Source organism: Dermacentor albipictus, chromosome 7, assembly GCF_038994185.2.
Source record: "Dermacentor albipictus isolate Rhodes 1998 colony chromosome 7, USDA_Dalb.pri_finalv2, whole genome shotgun sequence".
Taxonomy (NCBI): domain Eukaryota; kingdom Metazoa; phylum Arthropoda; class Arachnida; order Ixodida; family Ixodidae; genus Dermacentor; species Dermacentor albipictus.
In genome coordinates this window covers 85926009-85946340 of record NC_091827.1, presented here as the reverse complement: position 1 = coordinate 85946340, position 20332 = coordinate 85926009, and the positions used below count along the sequence as shown (strand labels likewise).

The window sequence follows — 20332 nt, the reverse complement described above, 5'->3', positions numbered from 1 at the left end:
TACGAGTCTCGTTTGCGACTGCCTGAAATATACTCAGAATTAGCAAATGCTTCACGAGCTTAGTACTTCTATACTTTCCATTACTGTATAGACTCGTCTAAGAGCCGCACTTTGTCTTTTTTTTTTTCACAATTTTGACTAAGTGCGGCCCCTACACGGGATCGAACCTTTTGGTCAGGATGGTGCTGGCACAGCTGGCAACTTTTGCAGATGCCGGATGTACCATTGCATCAGAGGTCATTGCACAGCTCTCGCCATCTGGTAGCTGCGTGCAGAGGCATGCAGCATGCGAAAATTCGCCATTGCGCATGTGCGGCATCGGGGCATCGAATGTGTTTGCTTCTCTGTTGGAACTTTTTCTTTTTCCCTGAAATTTTGGGCTGGCAAGTTTGAAGTGCAGCTCTTATACGGGTGTGGCGCTTTTGACATTGCTCATAGGGACATGCGACTTTAAGAATTATTCAAGGCAACATCGGTTACTTGTTTTATCTGTTGCTTCAATACTTGAGTTAAGGTTTAAAGAAATAACAAACATACAAGCCGAACATCTGTGTGTTTGTGTTTTACTCCATATATTAGCAAGAGAGATTTACTTCCGTTTCATGTGCTTGTTCTCGTGTCACGCACACAGAGAATGGAACTATCATTTTCTACTGTGTTCCAGCACCACGATCATGCTTATTCATCCTCCCACGCCTGCCTCATTGCTCGCTATTGTGGAATTGATCAGGAAAAAAAAGAAGGCGCTCGTGGCGCATTCGTCATGCGATCCTGCGGCTCTCGTATGAGAGAACACAGAGAAGGAATTTCGCTTGCAGAGTCGACGGGGCAAATGGAGAGAGTACTTAGGTGGTGACGCTCGCCTCCTGAAATCATGGGTTCGTGCCACTTCAATTATTTCGACCTCTGCTATTAATGAACTAATTTGAAAAATTATTGTGGTATAACGCCCCTTGGAGGGCACATAAAACAAGGTCCTATGTATGACCAGAATTTGCTATGTGGTCTGGTGAGGGGTCCTTCAAGGTTCGATGTTCTGTCAATGTTGCTTCATGGGTCCTGAGAGCTGTGGGTAGGGGCATGTGTCCTGCAGTGCTTACTAGACGGGGGGACTGTAGTGGTGCTTTTTGTTGCATCTTTTTCCAGATCCAGGCAGCCAACGGGGACGTCACCATCACGAATGATGGTGCCACCATCCTGAAGCAGATGCAGGTGCTCCACCCAGCTGCCAAGATGGTATGGCTGCGCTGTCCTTTTGTTTTTTCGTGTGTGCTGCATCTATGGTCTGCATTAATGCAATGGAGGCCCTTGCTGGTCGAGTGTGTGCGGTGGTGATCTTTGGCTCCTGGCCATCTTTGTGCAAGTGTACAGCTTGTGTGAAAAGTTTATGCCCTTGGTATCCGAGACAGTGTTGAATTTCCAAGCAGTTTGTGACTGAGGCACTAAAGCCGTACGACACCCTGTTGCATAAACCACTGCAGGTTGAAAGCCAAATAGTACCAGGCTGCAGAAATATGTTGAGCGTGTTCCCAGATCTTGTAGTCTGTAAACTGTTGACACCAACTGTACAGTACAGTACGCTCTACTGTTACAGGTTCAGTGAAACGATTATCACAAGGACCTTCCCTACTGAGCACTTAGGTCATTTGTATGCAGCGGTCAGTATAGTTGCAGGGTCTCTTCAAGAACATAACTTGAAGGTAACTATCTTATAGAAAATAAGTGCTTGAAGTTCCGTTTTAGTTAGGCCTCATCATCAACCTATTTTAAGTCCACTGCAGAATGAAGGCCACTCCCTCCGATCTCCAATTATCCCTGTGCTGCACCAACCGACTCCACTGTAATAGTCAAAAAGTACTATTACCAAGACGTCCACCTCAAAACAGCTATAAGCATTTTGCAAAGTACATTTCGGTGTTTTCTTTAACAGTGGACTGTACTGCACCTGCAGCTTTATGTTGCCCAGAGATAAAAATGCCAGTGCTTAACAGAGCTGAAGCCATTTCCAGTGCTGAACTTCACACCACATTGGAACCTCTGGAAGTTTATGTGCAATGGGATGGTGCTGGTGAGGCCAGAATCGGTGGTGCAGTTCCCGTGGCAATGAATGAGCAAAATTTGGTTTTTCTACTATGTTTGTGGTTGCATAGGACTTGTGCAAGTGCAAAAGTGCCTTTACCTGTTAGCCCCCACACTGGTGACCTTCGCTTTTGTGTCATACCTGTGCACGCAGCTGGTGGAGCTCTCCAAAGCGCAGGATGTGGAGGCTGGCGATGGCACCACCACGGTCGTGGTCATCGCAGGCAGTCTGCTGGACGCTGCAGCCAAGCTGCTTCTCAAAGGTCAGTTCAGTTTAGCTTGCCCTTTTTTTTTTTCATGGGCCATGTCATGTTGAATCGCCAGCCAATTGTTCACGTGTTCACATAACTTGAATCATGACAGATAAGTTTCTTTCGTGTGTGGAAGTATCGGCATACACTGCTGCTTGTTGTGCAAAGCTTATTCCTTTACACTCCCAATGTTGTCTTCGCGGTGGTTGTCTTAGAAGTTGGCTGGCCGAAGTGTAGCATTTCACAATCACCTCACATGCTGTTCTTGACTAATAGCCTGGGCTGCATATCATTTGCCCCTTGGTTTACAGTGAGTGCAAACCAACCCCTTGTAATATGTGGTATTGAATCTTGGGTTGTGTGTGCACAGCTGTGAGCAGTACTACAGAGCAAACGAAGTTCTCTGTACTACGTGCTGGGATTAAGATCAGATGTTCTCAGCTGGGCCAGTTGCTGGGCTCTCCAGCGGCCCCATGTTTCAGAATGTGAACGTGCGTACTGGCAAAAAATTCTGGGTGTTTGTCAACTGGTGCATCACCTGTAAGTTAACTACAAATTGCAGTGCTCACAAACATTTGCCACATTATCAAGCACCATGACAGAGGAACGTTGAAGCAGTTTGGATCTGATTTGGTGGCAGAACTTGTGTCCTAGCCACTATATGTGCCGGGGAAGTGCTTCATGTTACCATTTGTGTCCTTGCTTGCGTGCGCCATGCCTTATGAAAACTTTGAGGTGTCCGTGAACAGCTAATCGCATTGCAAAAGCAGCTTAACATAGCTTGTCTGTAATGGTGTGCTGTAGTTTGTAAGTCTCGCCAGTGCATCTCTCTGCTATTTTGCCATGCACGTGATGAATCCTTTCATTTAAGCCTTAGGACACATCTGAGGGCTCAATGATCTGCACTGCAATGGTTCTGATGTGTGGCAAGGACGAGAAGCACTTACGAGCAGGGGGCTCCTTGCAGGCGCTGCATAAGCTGGCAGCTAATAACCACTGTAAGATCTTTAGCCTCACATTTAATGTCACTTGCAGGCTGTGTCATTTGGAAAGGTTGAGTGACACTCGAGGAATGCTTATGCAAGAGCATGCGTGCACCGAACTCGCGTCACTTGTGTGAAGAGTGCTTGCATAAGCCCTTTAGTGCAAGAAGCATGCCAGCTGCAGGGTTCTGCTCTCCCCCCCCCTTTCCCGGTCAAATGGTACAATGTGCGACCATTCCGCCATTTTGAATTGTAAATTCTCTAATGTTGCGCTTTGGATGCAATAATGAAACCTAACATGGATTAGTCGTACAGTTGCTGTCAAAATGCGTGCCAAATGCATGCCAGTAAATTCAAATCAGCGTCGGCCAATAGGAGCACATTGTTGCATCCTTGTGGCAGCAGTAACGAATTGTAACACAATCTTTTTCGTTTCTCACTGGCTTCTTTTGCTTTATTTGTTGCACGGTGAACTACAACACTGTGCCTATTTGAAGATCGCATCTCTCCTCTTTACGACTGTTCCAAATGGCAGCGATACGTCAAGGAAAGTCTCGTGCCGATGGCCAAATTTCTGCCCTTTTTTTGTCGACAGTGCACAAGAAAGTGCGATTTTCTCAGCTTCTACATCACTTTTCTTTTTTAATATTTTCCCCACATGTTAATGGGGGATGCGGCCCTCAAAAACAGAAAAATCGCAAAAATGTCTGTTTTTGAAAAACAGTATTTTTGGGTTGTATGTCTTATAATCTACCTGTTCAGTAATTCTCAGCACCTAATTCAGCCGCAAAGTACCAAGGAAAAAACCCTACTTTTGAGGCCACTACGGCCCACAAAACATGTGCAAATCCCGTAATGAAGTCAAACTTCGCGCGCCCCATTCCCGACTCATGCTGCCTGCCTGCGCCACCTTGGTGTCGTTTTGACCGTGAATTCTTTCTCTGTTTTGCTGCCTTGCAAAATGGCATCGTCAGCGTGGTTGAGGCACTGCTGGTGTTCTCCCGCGATGCGATGCGGAGCAGCGTGTTCAAATCCCGCGGGCTAAAGTGCGCCTGCCACTGGCTGCTGCTCCCTTCGATGCCATGCCCGCCGCACTCGCGTCGTCGTTGCCCCTTGCTCCGTCTACCTCAGCAGACGCCTCCCTGCTTGCGAGCTGCTCATCGCCTTGCGCTATCTTTTAGATTATTTTCACAGCTTCTTCTTTTTTTTTTCTCTCTCTCTAGTTCTTTGCTGCCCGCGATGCCGGCAACGAAGCCCAAGACAGTGCATATGTTGGGGCGCGGAAGCGCGATGTGTTACTTGTACGAGCATCGAACTTCCTATCTTCCGCAGCGAGTGCCGACTGCATAGACGCTTTCAGCGGTGGAACTGTGCTGTCGGCTGTTGCCAGTCGAAAATCCCGACACATTGAGTGTGCCTGGAGCCGCAAGAACTAATTAGAAGCTCTGCAGGACCTTTTAAGGGGGGAGGCTACACTTGAATTACAACTTTTTTATTTGTGGACAGATCTCAACGAAATTTTGACACATTGTGCATTTTAATATGCAGATTCTAAAAATATAATTAATTTTGCCATAAGATAAGTAGTTTCTGATATACTCTAAATGCATTGTATAAGCTGAGTCCTTTGTTTGGAGGAAAATTAGCTTCTAAACAGAAAACCCTAACACAGTAATTTGAGTATAAAGACTATCTAGGATGTTCAGGGAGTGCCATAAGGTATTACTCAATGTTCTAGGCTAATCTGAGCAAGAGTTAGAGCTCATCAAAGTTGTGAGAAAAAAATGCCATCTTGACATGTCAAGCATGTGACCCACTTCAAAAACTTTTTGAGAAGAGTGCTGCTTTGAAAAGGTGCATATTGCTTACTGCATACATTTATCTTTCTGGCAAAAAAAAAATTATGTTGATAGCTGAAATAGGACAGAAGCTATTTTACCTCCAAAACTGGGAGTCTGTCGGAATTGTTGTTTTGAGAAATCAAGGAAAAACATTCTGCAACATTTTTATTGAGAAAATACCAATATCATCTCAAGGAAATTCACCAGGGGCATAATCTGGATACATCCTATCTTTTTGCCGCTTTTTGGCCAGCTTCCTTGCGCTCAAAGAGGCTTCTCGCTTCTTGCTGGAGTTAGCACTTCGAAGGTCCGGCGCTCTGGACGTTTTCCGGCGCTCGCTGCGCGCTCGCTACTTTCTTCAGTCGTGAAGGAAACGGTGCCTGCACGATCTGTGCCAACACGCGTGGCGTGGGCGGACGAAGTGTTGACGCTATACGCGCCAGTTTGCAGCTCGGAACTCGATCCGGTAGAATGTCCCGGCAGACCAGCAACCGGCAACTCCGCGAGTATGACAGGCCTAGCCGCCTTCCGTCGCGCATTGCACAGCCGCTTGACGCGTAGTAGCGTTGAGACGACAATCTTTTCCAGCCATCCGGGCAGCGAAATGAGCATCTTATCAAACGTCGCGAAGCAAGCGGCTGAACAAACGTAGACAGCGGCGCGATGAAACCAGAGATAAACAAACGTAGCGAGACGCGAGAGCGGTCGAGCGCGCGCCGACGAGCACCGGACCAATGGGAGCGAGGCGCGCGGGGGTGTGCGCGCTTTGGCCAATCGGCGGCACGGACGCATCCTCCAGAAATGACGCGATAGCGTCGGTTTCCCTTCACCGACGCCATTTTGAACTGGTGCAAAATGCGCACAAAGAAAACAGCTTCAAAACAAGCGCAAGATGGCGGCCATCGGCCACAGCGTTCGCAAATGGTGACGGCGCGAAGTTTGAACATTTTTGACCAAATTTTGCTGATTTCGCGTTCACCCTGGCCCCTTTAAGCGCGATTTTTTATTATTTTCCGGTTAAATTTAGCTTCTAGATTTCGCGGAGGGATTCTTGAATGTATAAACGTAGCGAAAATGCACTTTTCCGAAAATCGACTTTTTTGTGATTTTTTGCCGTTTCAAGACCCGCGTCCCCCCTTAACCGAATGTTGAATTAACGTGGTTTTGACAATAACTAAAAAAATGCCTAAAACTTCACTTCATGAAATAACTGGTTATTGTCGCTTGTTGTACACGATAAATTTGCACGGCAAGCAAAATTTTTCGCCATTCTTGTAGGAGGTGCAGTCCAAGCAGACTGTCGGGTGAAACGACACAGTTGTCCTGCAAAACTTTAAGGGCCTCATCGGCCTCTCTAGCAGTGCGGCGCGGCACTTTCACACGCATCCATGACGGCCGCATTTTCGCCATCAGAGTCGGACTCTTTGTCGCCTAGTACATCCATTATTTCACCGTTGAGGCGACCGGCAACTGCAACGTCACTATCGATGTGGATGCATTCGTCCAGCGGGACGTCCGAAGGCAGAAGTCTGTCAAAATGACTGTCATCTTCCTCATGGTTTTGGTTAACATCCGCATGCCCGGCTTCCAAAGAATCACCGTCACGGACAAAGCCGCTGTGTCGGAAACAGTTCGCAATTACAGTCGCCGACCGTTTATTCGGACCTCACGGGGACTGCGGAAATGTCCGAATAAACAGGTGTCCGAAAAAGCAGATTATGAAAAAAAAATGAAATCCTTTATTTCCACGCACTTATTCGGGCTCGGCAGTAGGCTTGACGAAATCGCGAATGCGCCGTTGCACGCTGTTCCGTTTACGCACAATCAGATAAGCCTGAATCTCGGAGAGGGTCGTACGGTCACTATAGGCGGCTGAAAGCACAGTCACTGCTTGTACACGCTACGCATGCGACGGCAGCGTAGCACATGGTGCGTCAACTTCCGACTCGGTCATCGTCCGGCGGTGCAGCAGAAACCTGACGAATGATCTCGCCGTCGTCGAGTTTTGCGCATGTCAGTACAGCAGTGTCAGCACCTGTGAAACTGTCAATGAGACGGTGTCCGGAATCGCAATGCAACCACTGCGCAAGTCTCGGCAGAACATTTTCCGCGTCTGTAGGGAGCACATCGGAAGGCGACAAATCTTTTAGGCCTCCCGGCACCCGCTTGCCGGCATTCCGCAGCGCAGTCTGCGCGGGCACTGTCGGCGCCATTAGACACTTGACGATATGTTTCCGTATGCCGCGTTAGATCACCGAAACCTCGGCACAGCACACAAAGCAAACACCACCGTGCCGACACCAGTCACACAAGCGAAAAAACGCGGCATGCTCGCAGCGTCGTGCGCAAATAAACAAATCAGCTGCTGGATTGTCTTGACATGGCTTACTAAGCTGAAACCGGAACTGCTGCAGAGCCACTCTATCGAACAAGCGTATCGAACCAGGCAGAAACGATGATGATGAGCGGGGATTTCCAGTAGCGCCACTTCGTGGGGCAGCAAGGAAGCTCCGTTCAAAACAAAAATGGCGTTCAGCAAGTCGAACCATACACCGGTCAGAGTCGGTGCATGGTGCTCTCGACCGAGTTGGCTCAACGAGTGTCCGAAAAATCAGACGAGAGGGTGCAAGGTGTCCGAACTTTCGGCAGTTGTTATACATTATGGTCTATGGGGAGAATGGCGGTGCCGCGAAGCTGACCGAATAATCGGGCATGTCCGAATTTTCGGAGTCCGGAAAATCGGTCGGCGACTGTACTGTGGGCAGAGTGTTGCTCCACACATGCGCCACCATGTGCACTGCACTGAGCAAAGTTACGTCACAGTTTGCTTCCATACAGAGCAACATGCGCTGAAGCACTTGTCTTCTGTATCGGCCTTTCACATACTGTATACCGTAAAAACCGGACTATAGGTCGATCCCCCAACTAACGAATTCTCAAAATGAAAAAAAAAAATTCAATGGCAAAAGTACCGAAAGATATGACACCCTTACCTTGAAACAAATGCGACTCAGGGGGTTGCACAATGGTGACAGTATTTATTTAAATGCTGATCGCAAGTGCACCTGGGCAAGTTTTTAGCGGTATCGCGCGACCATCGACACGCGTGCTTGTCAACACCTTATTAACGGCGCTGAGCAGCGAAACAAACGAGATACGCGCATGTGTACACACGCCCTTACTTTCGCTATTTCGCCGCTCCGTGCCGTGATGATAAGGTGCTGATAAACACGCGGGTCGATGGTCGCGTGATACTGTTAGAAATTCGTCGGGTGTACAGTACACAGAAGGGCACGAAATGCGCAAGCGCTACTCCGAATCAGAGCAACGCCTTTGATCAGAGTTGGATGACGAGTGCTTCTCGCTGCCCAGTCCATAGTCGCGTGCGATCTCTACCGCTTTCAAACGGATGCATTCGGCAGTCACAGGCAGCGATCTTACACGCAACTCGCAGACGGACTCCGCAACCTTGCCTTCCAGTTCTGCAGTCCGCTGCGATCCGGCACGAAATGACGTTTTCTTTTGGTTGCTGCAAGTTGTAATACGTTGCTTTCGCCTCCGCCACTACCGAATGCTCTTTTCGGATACTTCAAGTTCGCGCTGTGCCGCCAGGTTGCCGTGGGCTTCCGCGTACTCAATCGCCTTTTTCTTGAAGGCGACGGTGAATTGATGTCGGCTTCCGCTCATTTTGAAACAAAATGAAAATGCAGCCTTCAATTAATATAACATTGCGACAATGGAAACGCGAAATTCCGGTGCCACAACGTCGCCATGCCGCCATAGACGCCGCGCTGCTGCTGATGGCGATGGCGGCTGTTTACTTCATCCGCCCATTGTTGCAAGACTTCCGTAGTTTTTCCGCCAATGTCCGGTATATAAGTCGAGGGTCGACTTTTCGCGATGGTTTTTTGAAAAAAAGTTCGACCTATATTCCGGTTTTTACGGTAATTCCCTGATCCAGAGGCTGGAGGGAAGCCATTGTGTTAGACGGCAAAAAAAAAGTAGCTGCATGTTTGTCAGCCCCAACACATTATTGTGCTCACTACAGTTATTTTACTATTTTGCACAAAAGCGGCGGTCAAGTTCGCGCAGCCAGGCCTGAAATATTGTGAAGTCATCCACGCCTTTCGATTCGAGCGATAGTCTACGGGAAGTTTCTTTATGCTTTTGAAGCATCTCGGCTTTTCTGCTTTGCCGATTATCAATAGCGGTAGCCGCTCCGTGCCAGTCATGTTGGCAGCCAGCAAAACTGTTATTCTGTCCTTGCTTCGTTTACTTGCTTACTTCGTTCGCCCTTGCGTTAACGCAAGGGTCCCTGTTAAATGTGATGGTTTTATCTGGCAGGGCTTTGTAGGAGAGGGCCGTCTCACCTGCGTTAAAAATGTCGCAGGCATCATAATCGGCTAGGCGTGCGGGTAATCCGGCCCTCCAATCTTTGAGAACGCCTTCATTCACAGCCCCTTTCTCGCCGCACACGCTTCGGAAGACCAGGCCATGTCTTTTCTTGAATCAGTCTATCCAGCCTTCCGATGCCTTGAAGTCTTCGGTGCTGAGCTTCAGCGTGTACTTTTTGGCCTGCGCACAGATAAGGGGGCCACTCAAAGGCAGCTGTGTGTAGCGCGAATCGGCAATCCATCTTCACAACGCTTCAAGTTTTAGGTGCGCTGCCGTTCGCAGTCTCTTCCTGTTGTCAGCGAACTTGTCACTGTTATACGCCTCAAGAATCTCCACTTCATTTTTCACGTACGTGCTGAGCGTGCTTCTCTTCACGTTGAATTTATTTATTATGACCTGTCCAGGCACTCCTGCCTTCACGTCTTTCAATATTTCTACTTTCGCTGCCAAATCCTTCGCCTCATACTTCGCCCACTACGGTGGGGCACGAGAGCACACGGTGGCGCGGCAACAAAGCAACGGGTATGCGCACGATGTCAAGAAAAAACAAAGTATAAATGGAAAAAAGAAAAGCGAAAACAAAATATAACGCACAAAAGAAATTCTGCCGTCCTCGCACACGCACCTGACGCAAACCAATAGACACGATAAAAACAACAACGAAAAAGAAACTGCAGAAGCGAAAGGCAACATCGGAAATGGCGGACAGCAATACAAAGAAAAAAACATGTATGTATAAATTAGGGTTGCTAGCATAGACCGATAACTACTGTGCCGATAACCATAGCGATGCAGAGGTAGTGCCAAGCACCAAAAGCGACTGCAAAGTCAGAAGTACATCATTGCCACCATGTTTTTTTAAACGTAGGTTTGTCTGTTATGTAGCAATAAAATAAACAATGGTGGCCTTGAAGTATTTGCAGCCTTTCAGCACTCCCAGCACATGCTAGCATGGCCTTTGAGATAGGCGCACGCTAATCGGAGACGCCATTGCTGGCGGTGTGATTTGAACACCCCTGATCCTGATCCAGCTCCTGATCCTATATGCCGCACGTGCCTATGAGCTTCGCGAACTGTCCGAATTAACCGAAGTACGACCAAATATGTCCGAATTAACGGGAGTTTTGTGCTATAAGGCCATACTATGTACATGTTTGATGGGACCATTTCTTGCCATAAGGTTATGTACATGTTTGACGGCACCAGACGGTCTGACGTATGAATTTCCGAATTAACGGGAGCCGAATTAACGAGGTTTGTTTTACTGTATAAGCTCTCTATGTACAAAATTTCTTTAGATACATAGGAAAACATTAGCCTTAGTAAACTGCCATGTGGCGCTCTGGAGCGTGATCCTAAGTCCACACCTGGCCGTCTTCGTGCACAAAACTCTGCTCACTACATGGCCACTTTGCACACTTCGGCAGTACAGTGAAAGCTCGTTAATTCGACTTTCGTTAATTCGGAAAATTCGATAATTCGGCCTTCGCGCCTGGTCCCTACAATTCTATATAGGAGTCTATGGGACGAAACTCTCATTAATTCCGACAGATTCGAGCCCACCTCGGATAATTCGGACGATTTCGGGCAGCCACCGGGGCTCAAAAACGAAAATACGGCAAACGCGGCACAAAAGTGATACCCAAACCAACGCCTCGCTGCCCAAACGCAGCATCGTCATTGACATCAAGTGGCTGAAACTTGGCCAATCCAATCCAATTGGCTCGACTTGTGGCTGGATGGGTGCTTTTTTTGTTTTTGCATGTGTCGCGCGGCCATTTTGTCGCTTTGTTGCTGTTGGTGCGCTACATCCTTGCACGCTATTTTGCCGAGGACCGCTGGATTTAGCTCAGCTCAGTTATTGAACTTTATTGCTACTTTTTTGTTGTGCGCCCGTGTCACTGCATTCTCCGCCGATGGCAACGCCGGCGAAGCGGCCGAAATACGAGGCGAAGGACTTGGCTACCAAGGTGGAAATTTTGCGGGCCCTGAAGGACGGACTCTCTCGGCAAGAAGCCATGAAGAAGTACGATGTGAAAAGAAGTACCTTGAGCACGTATGTGAAAAATGAAGAACAGATTCTTCAGGCGTTCGAAAGCGAGAAGTTTCGAGCATCACGAAAGCGTCTACGAACAGCAGCTCATCCAGAGTTGGAAGAGGCTTTGCTTCGGTGGGTGGTCGACTCGCGTAATGCGAATCTGCCATTGAGTGGACCCCTAATCATGGCGCAAGCCGAGAGGTTTGCACTGATGATGCATATCGATGCATTCAAGGCATCGGAAGGGTGGTGCGCGCGCTTCAGAGAGCGACATGGCCTCGTTTTTGAGACTGTGTGCGGCGAAAGAGGCGCTGTCAACGAAGACGTTGCCAACAACTGGAAGAACGCTCAGCTGCTCAAGCACATCGCCGCCTACGATCCAAATGACATATTTAATGCTGATGAAACAGCACTTTTCTTTAAGGCTTTGCCAGACAAAACTGTGACCATGAAAGGAGATCCGTGCATCGGTGGCAAAAGATCCAAGGAACGCGTCACCATTCTTTTAGCCGCCAACATGACAGGAACAGAGCGCTTGCCGCTTGTCGTCATTGGAAAGGCACAAAAGCCACGGTGCTTTAAGAACATGCCTGCTCTTCCGGTGGAATACCGAGCGAATAAAAAGGCCTGGATGACATCGGAAATTTTTCGTGGCTGGATGCAGAAGTTAGACCGACAGTTTTCCGCAAAGAACCGCAAAGTGTTAATGGTGCTGGACAATTGTAGTGCACATAACAGTGTCGCCAGAATGGACAACATAGAAGTTGTTTTCTTGCCGCCGAACACAACATCGGCCCTCCAACCGATGGACCAAGGCATAATTCAGTATGTCAAGACGAAATACCGCAGGCGCGTGCTGGAACGGATGCTCCTGTGCCATGAAGTCGGCAAGCAGTACGACGTGAATCTTTTGAGCGCAGTCAACATCCTTGCCTACGTTTGGCACAACATGCCCGCGCATGTCGTCGCCAACTGTTTGACACAGTGGCTTCGTTGTGCGTGAGCCTGGCGATGATGCAGTGGCCGAAGTGTCGCTAGATGACAATGGAGACGACTGCGAGGATTTTGGAGGAGTTCTGCCGGATGCGGTGACACTCGCTGATTGCGTCGGCATTGATGACGGCGTTGTTACAGTCGGCTCGCTTGCCGAAGAAGAAATTGTCAGGGACGTGCTGCACGGAGAAGATTCTGAGGAGGAAGAGGAGCCGCGAGAGAAGCAGCCTCGGCCCCCTCGCACTGTGAAGGAAGCCGTGGAGGCCCTCGCTGTGTTGGAAGAATTTTGTTGGGACTCTCCAGACAGCATGCGAGCTTCTAAGCACCTGGAAGGACTTCGTAAAATAGTATCCGCGCGGGTTTCTGCTCGAAAGCAAACGAGCATTCTCAATTGCTTTGGGCAATAAAGGTTTGTTGATGAAAGTCGTGCATTTATTTTTTTTTGTCCGCTCGATAATTCGGACATTCGGTTAATTCGGACATAATTTACGGTCCCTAGAAGTCCGAATTAACGAGCTTTTACTGTAACAGAGACAACGATGTTGAAAAGTTGAACCTCGTAGCTGATGCATTTTCGCAATTGCAGCAACACTGACGAGCGAATTCTCCTTTGCATTCCATATGGCACACACCATAGTCAATGCTAGATCGCTCTTGCATGCCAGCATAGAGTTCTTCGTGTCATGTTCGACAGCACGAACAATGTTAAATTTTTCTTCTATGCTGAGCACCTGGTTTATGTCCCAGCTTGCACGATGCCGTAACACGGGCCACAACGCTCTCCGACACTGGCTCGATGCCGAAATGATAATGTGGCTTCACCCATCCAAGCGCCCTCTGCGTTTGCATTTGGGGGCCGTTCCGATCTCTGAGGCTCGTTGGTGTTCTGGGCCAACGTACTGCCTTGATTTCGCGACGAAAAGTGGAAACACTACGTTTTAACCATACATACACAATAGCTGGTATGGTTTATACGGATGCAAAACGCATTATGTTCAATGGCCGCCGAGTTGGGGATTTGACTTTATTACTTTTAAAACGAAACTACTCTACGTGAGGTTTTACTGAACCTTTGTAATGTGCCACATATCCTTACATAAATGCACGGCAGCAATGAAACGGTCTGAGAACCAAGCGAAACTCACCGGCGGATGCCTGTGGACATTCCAGGCGGTCTTATGCACTTTTGCTGTTCGTGCTAAAGTCTGACAAATTGAAGTAGTTTTTCGGAGTCTGTGCTGTGACTGTCATCCAGAAACTAGCCCAGACGCATGAAAATTCATCGAAATTAACCGTTTCCGTGGAGCTGTGGCGCGCAATGTCGACGCTATTTTCGAAACTACGAGTGCTATGAAACTATGCATTAAAAGGTGCTAGCTGTCCAGAAGCGCTCGGAGAACGCCAAAATTTGAATTGGTAACCATTCATAATGTGCTATCAATGGGAATAGGCACTGTTACAATTATGTATGCTAGTAAGTGTCGGTGATTGCGAATCGAAGTGACTCTGAACACTAATGACTGCCAGGCAGGCTGAGTTGGCACCAGTAGGGGCGTGAGTACATAGCATCCAAGAAGACTATTGGTGAGTGAGTCTAGGCGTATTGTGCCAACCTATGCTTCGCCATCATGTAAAACAGAATCATTCTCAACGACCACAAAATATTCTAGGCCAACAATTGACAGCCACTGTTCTTATCTATATATAGTCACCATAATGCATGCAGTGCGTTGTGGAGTATCACTTAAAATATTTCAAGCAGCAGAGGGGATTAGTATGAGTCTTGAGATTCTAACAATAGCGGGCTTGGGATGGAGTGGTGTAGGTAGAATTGGGATAATTGGAACTTGCTAAGAGATGCCAGCAGTGGATGGAGAGAAATAAGCTTGAGGATGGTGACTCAGTGGATCGTACCCCACCCCACTCTACTTATAGGCATCCACCCCACGACCATCTCGGACTCGTACCAGTCGGCAGCAGTCATGGCCGTAGAGGTTCTGACGGGTATGGCGCACCCCCTGGACCTGGCAGACCGGGAGTCGCTGCTCAAGAGTGCCACCACGGCTCTCAACTCCAAGGTTGTGTCGCAGCACGCTTCGCAGCTGGCGCCCATAGCTGTGGATGCGGTGCTTAGGGTGGTGAACCCGGCGAAGGACACGAACGTGGACCTGCGAGACATCAAGGTCACCCGCATGCTTGGGTCAGTTCCGTCTTTGTTTCTGGGTGTCCTGTGGGGCCGGTAGATAAGGGCTCTTCTGCACAAGGCTTGGATCTTGGCTTCTTCCTGGGTCGCCCTGCTGGTGTCACAGCTGGATACTGTGAAATCTCGACATAACCAACTTCATGGGACCGCAGCAAATTGTTCTATATTGGAAGGTCGTTCTAGTGAAAGCCCCAAAATTAACCATTTCTCCAATCAACCCATCAGTAGTCGCTGCATGAGCTATCCACCAAAAAGTTGCTGTTGGCTCTCAGCCTTAGCTGTTGGTATCTTTCATAGCCTCTGCCACCGCCCACTACCGCAGAAACGTATATAAAGTGGCGTGCGTGCTCAAAAGAAGCTTACGCTAAGAAAATTACCGACAAAAAGAAGCGCCTTGTGTCCTACACAGTGTAAAGTTTTTTTTTTTGTCTCATTTCTTTCTTTTTGTTCTTTTCCCGTGGACACTGCAGCTGTCTCACTTGAGGCAGAGGTACTCAAATTTCGGATCATGGAGTATCGTAATCGTAGGTGAATTTCTGTGCTATCAATCATGAACGTTTGTGCCCATAAATAGTTAGTAACGGGGTCGTATCAATTACGTTCTACTGTATCTGTACCTAACATTGGATAGTTCACGTGATTCACAGTTGCGCAGATTTGACATGCCAGATTGACTCCGAAATGCTGGCAATTTACCTCGTTCTGTAGCATATAGGTTTAAAACTTTCTGCCTGCTGGCAACTATAGCTTGGATAGGACGACTGCATTTAGCTGTTCTGTCGCAGCCGTCTGTCGCACATGTGATGAATTGTTGCCCACACGCCTTAGGACACATCTGAGTCTCCGCGGTGATCTTTCTTTGCAAACATTCTGATGTGTGGACAGATGGCTTTGTAGAATTTGTGTGGTCCTGTAATATGCAATGCTGAATATGCCAGACAATTTGCAATGCCCACGCACATCTATCCCAGTAATTCATAAATTCCATTTGTGGCCCGTGATATTGGCATGCCTCAAAGTGCTTCTGCCTCCTCATATCTCTGATGCAATTCAGGAAGGCTGAATCATGCATGAGTGGCTAACACATAGCGAAAGACTCCAGAAAGAAAAAAAGGAAGATACACAGATAAGGTAACAATGATTCCCTCCCTGTATAAAATTTCGCACGATCTAAAAAAGGTAGGGCAACATTCAGATGTTTGAGTGCTTGTTAGGGCACCAAATAAGATTTTGAGTTTGTGCAAGTTGAGCTGCTTTGAGAGAATGCGTAAGCCAGACTGTTCCATCAAGCACAAAGATGCCTGGGTTACTTGTAAAAAAGGGAGTGTACAGAATTCTGCTCTCTTGTGGTAGACACTGCAATATTAAGACCGATATAAAGATATCCTGCATGTTCCAAAGGTCACAGTTCTTACCTGCAGGGTGTTAACAACCTTCAGGCAAGATAATTTACTGGCGGTCGCGCAGTGAGGTGAGTTTCACACAAGACGGCCATGAGTCAATCTTGGCATTGCAGTAGGCTTAGCGTTTTCTACGTTTCCTGGGAAATTTTTTTTACCAAGAAACATATATGCTAGAATATTGCACAGGTTCTTCGCATTGTAAATGTAATTTGGAAATAAAAAAAAGTTAAAATCTGCGCAAAGCAACGGTGACGTTTATATGTAACTTTCTTTTTTCTACAAAATCATTGTTTAGATATCTATACGAAATTTTGTTATTAAATATGTTTGCGAATAATACTATTAGAAGGAGAATTATTTCCTCTTCAATTTGATACTATTCATTTTAGTATCAAGCATCCTCTGTAATAGGGAAAAAAGTATTCACTAGACTACCCAAAAGCTGCTGGTTTTCCTTCGGGCAGGAAAGTGATAAGCTTCCTATTGAACGCTAGCCATCATAGCAGTCAGCCATCCTGGCAGAATGTGTAAAAGTGATTTATTGTGTTACTGTCCCGTTAGGGTTTCTTTGCCACGCATGTGATGAATATTTGCCCAACACGCCTTAGGACACTTCTGAGTCTCCACGGTGACCTTTCTTTGCAAACATTCTGATGTGTGGACAGATAGCCTTGGGACAGCTAGTCTGAGCCAGTTTCTGATGGATGGGTCTTTTTCTGGGAGGGAAAAAAAATGGGGTCTCGTCCAACAATTATTAGTTATAAAAATGGGATTTTAGTGGCACTTGAATATTGTTACAAATGGGTTCAGCTGTATTTGAGTATCGTAGTATCGTGTTTTAGTAGTAAAGGGCTTGCTGTGTGTACTGGGCTACAGGAGTCCTGCATGCATGGGGCCCTTAAAGGGACACTAAATGCTGATACTAAGTTGATGTCTATTGTTTAAATACCATTACAGAAACCTTGCAACGCTTGTTTCGTGCCAAGAAAAGACTTAGTTCACCGGAAAATTGCATCTGATGGGTTCGAATACCTTTTTCGAAATTCAAATCTCCCGCCACCCAACCGAGGGAGTGGCGACGTTGCATAAGCCATCATCACCCTTTGCTGCCATTGTTGAGTAAAACGGAGGCCGACAGACGGCAGTACCTAGCCAAGACAGAACTATGGTGGTTGTAGCCACCATAACAGAGCGGTGGATTCGGCGCTGCAGCTGCTTATTGGTCAAGTGGCGTTGACTGTTCGGGCATCCCGCGATGTCGCAGGGAAGTTGAGTACTCTGCTACTGGCAATTTATGCGAGTTTCCTGTGCCAGCAATACCAGCGCAGCACTATGCGATAAAAGAAAGTATTGAAATGCGAAAGCATGGGCGCCGCAGAGTCAAGAGAAAACGAAACCTTTAGTCTGCGCGCTTCATTGTCAATTTCAATGAGTTCTTTTTTTTCTAAAGATGAAATCGAACTGGACAAGTAGCATTTATATTTCGCCTTGTGATATAATACAGTGATGTTCCTTTGCAGCGAGTGTTTGAGTACTAGTCACACAATTTAACTGAGGAATGCTTTCGTCATCGGGCAAGTACCTGAATGTCCCAGGCGTGTCTCTAACCATATCCTGCATTGACCTCAATTTCTCGTATATTAAGGCTCTGTTTGTGTTAATGTTGACGTCTTAGAGATTCTCAAGCACTAATCAGTCACTTTAGCTTGACTTAATATTTGCCTTTAGTGTCCCTTTAACATTAGAACATGAAAATGGGCTGTGCTTGTGCACCTCTTTTACCCAACAGCGGTTGTGCGAACGATACATCACCAATTCCTGTTGGTTAGATACTAGCACATCTTTTGCCCCGATACCTTATCATTCTGCAGTGCTATTCGTGCTCGTCGGCTGACTGCTTGATGACAAATGGTGCAAGCAGTTGATACTGTAAATAGCGCACAAGCTGATGACACAAGACAGTGGGAATCACTTAATTCTCCAAATTAAACAAGGGTCAGATAAACAGGCTTGTGCTTTAAAGGTTTGCATAAATGTGATGTTACAACATATTAAAGAAACTTGATAATTGCATCTCGTACTTGTGGTTCTATATGAATAAAAAGCCTTTGTCTGTTTTTCTGTCCTGTTACGGCTGTCTGCCACACACGTGATGAATTGCTCAAATGCCTTAGGACACTTATGAGTCTCCACGGTGATCTACCTTTACAAACATTCTGATGTGTGCACTGATGGCCTTGGGCAGCTCTTTTTAGCCTGTCTTTAATGCAAAGATCTCTACGAAAGCATTATGGGTGCCCAAATATCCTACTTGAGAACAAGTATCCGAACTTGCTCTAATATTCAAAACAAATTGGATATGTAATGCCGGCATTGCAAGAGCAGGTACATTTCACTGCATTCATTTCTGTCTCAACTGCGCAGGCATGCTCTCCCGTGTTGCTTTGCATGCGCATGTTTAGGGGAAATTAGCCCGTAAGGTAGGCTCAGCCACCAAACTACTAAGCATTGCAGAAAAGCTAACCTCTCACTGGTAATGCACATTGGTTTACAAACGGCATGAGCAATTGCGCAAGGACAGACAGACAGACAAAGAACTTTAATAGCAAGGTCCTGAGACGCTTTGCCCTAGGGCAGAGCTGCGGGCCGCTCCCACGTGGGGACTGGTAGGCCGAGCCTAACCGCCGCATCGTGGGCTCTCTGGACAGCCCAAGTTTGATGTGCATATTCCGAGCTCCGGATGGCAGAGCTCCACTCTTGTTCTGTGATGCGATTGGGTCCCTGTAACGAGGGGCATCGCCAGAGCATGTGTTCGAGATTGCTAACAGCCCCACAGTCGGGGCAAGTAGAGCTGAAAGCCTCTGGAGTGATCATGTGAAAAAGGGCCAGGTTCGGATAGCACTGCGTCTGAAGCATGCGTAAAGTGGACGCCAGAGGTCTAGCCAGTTTGCAGTGAGGGGGAGGATAAGTCCTCCTACCCAGGTGATAGTGCATAGTAATTTCGCTGAAAGTAGTGAGAGTGTCCCGAAACTCGAGAACCCCAGAGTCTGAGCTCAATCTTGCTCCCGCGCGGTGGGTTAGTGCGCGCGCTTGGGAGTGGGCAATGTCATTAAGATTGGGAAACGAGTCAAGCTGGGGGTCGAGGTGAGCCGGAAACCACGTGATGGTGTGCGGAGAGATTATCTTGTTCTTGAGAATCTTGTGAGCCTCCTCAGCGATGGATCCTGAAGCGAAAGCCCTGACCGCCGATCTCGAATCAGTGAAGATTTGTGATCTGCTGTTGTCTAGGAGTGCTATAGCAACTGCGACCTGCTCCGCTCTGGTTGGTGTTGAGCACTTCAGGGAAGCCGCATTCACTATCTGTCCGTTGTGATCAACGAGGGCAATGGCGAAGTTAGACGACTGTCCATATTGGGCTGCGTCGACAAAACATGCCGAGTAAGGATCGTCTTTGGTACGCTTGAGGAGGGCGAGGGCTCTTGCCCTGCGTTTGCCTACGTTGTGTCGAGGATGAACATTACGGGGAAACGGTGCAACTCGTATGTTGTTCCTTTGATTGTCTGATATTTCATATTTCCGCTCTTCCATGAGGATAGGGTTGATCCCTAGAACTGCCAGGATCTTCTTTCCAGCCGGGGTACAGGATAGACGGGCCAGTTGGGCTGACTCCTGGGCCTCGATTATCTCGTCCAAGGTGTTGTGCACTCCTAGTTGCATAAGGAGGTCCGTGCTCGCCCGTAACGGAATGCCTAGTACTTTTTTTATACTTTTTCTGATGAGAGTGTTTAATCGTTTTTTCTCGGAGTTATACCAGTTGTGCATGGCGGCCACATAAACAATATGACTCATGAGGAAGGCGTGGAACAACCGGAGGAGGTTGTCTTCCTTTAAGCCTCCACGCCTATTCGAGACTCTGTTGATGAGTCTCATCATGTTCTCAGTCTTGGCTGTCAGCTTGTTGAGCGTAGTATTATTACTGCCATTCGATTCGATGAACATGCCAAGGACCCGAATGGTGTCTACTCTGGGGATGGTACAGCCGCTTTTAGTGTGGAGTTTGATGTCCATCCCCAATAAGAATGCATCCATAGGGAATCTACAGTCTAGGTCCAACCAGCCAATCCACCAAAGCAATGCCTATCTGCT

General features: G+C 47.5%; 1 protein-coding gene across 1 annotated transcript in view; it reads left to right on the top strand.

Moving 5' to 3' along the window:
• Positions 1-20332, top strand: part of CCT4 (chaperonin containing TCP1 subunit 4) — a 44579-nt gene that overhangs the window by 4497 nt on the left and 19750 nt on the right. The window contains exons 3-5 of the mRNA XM_065428982.1: positions 1147-1236; positions 2234-2342; positions 14516-14780. Coding sequence (XP_065285054.1) covers positions 1147-1236; positions 2234-2342; positions 14516-14780 — 464 coding nt within the window. The remainder of the gene's footprint in view (positions 1-1146; positions 1237-2233; positions 2343-14515; positions 14781-20332) is intronic.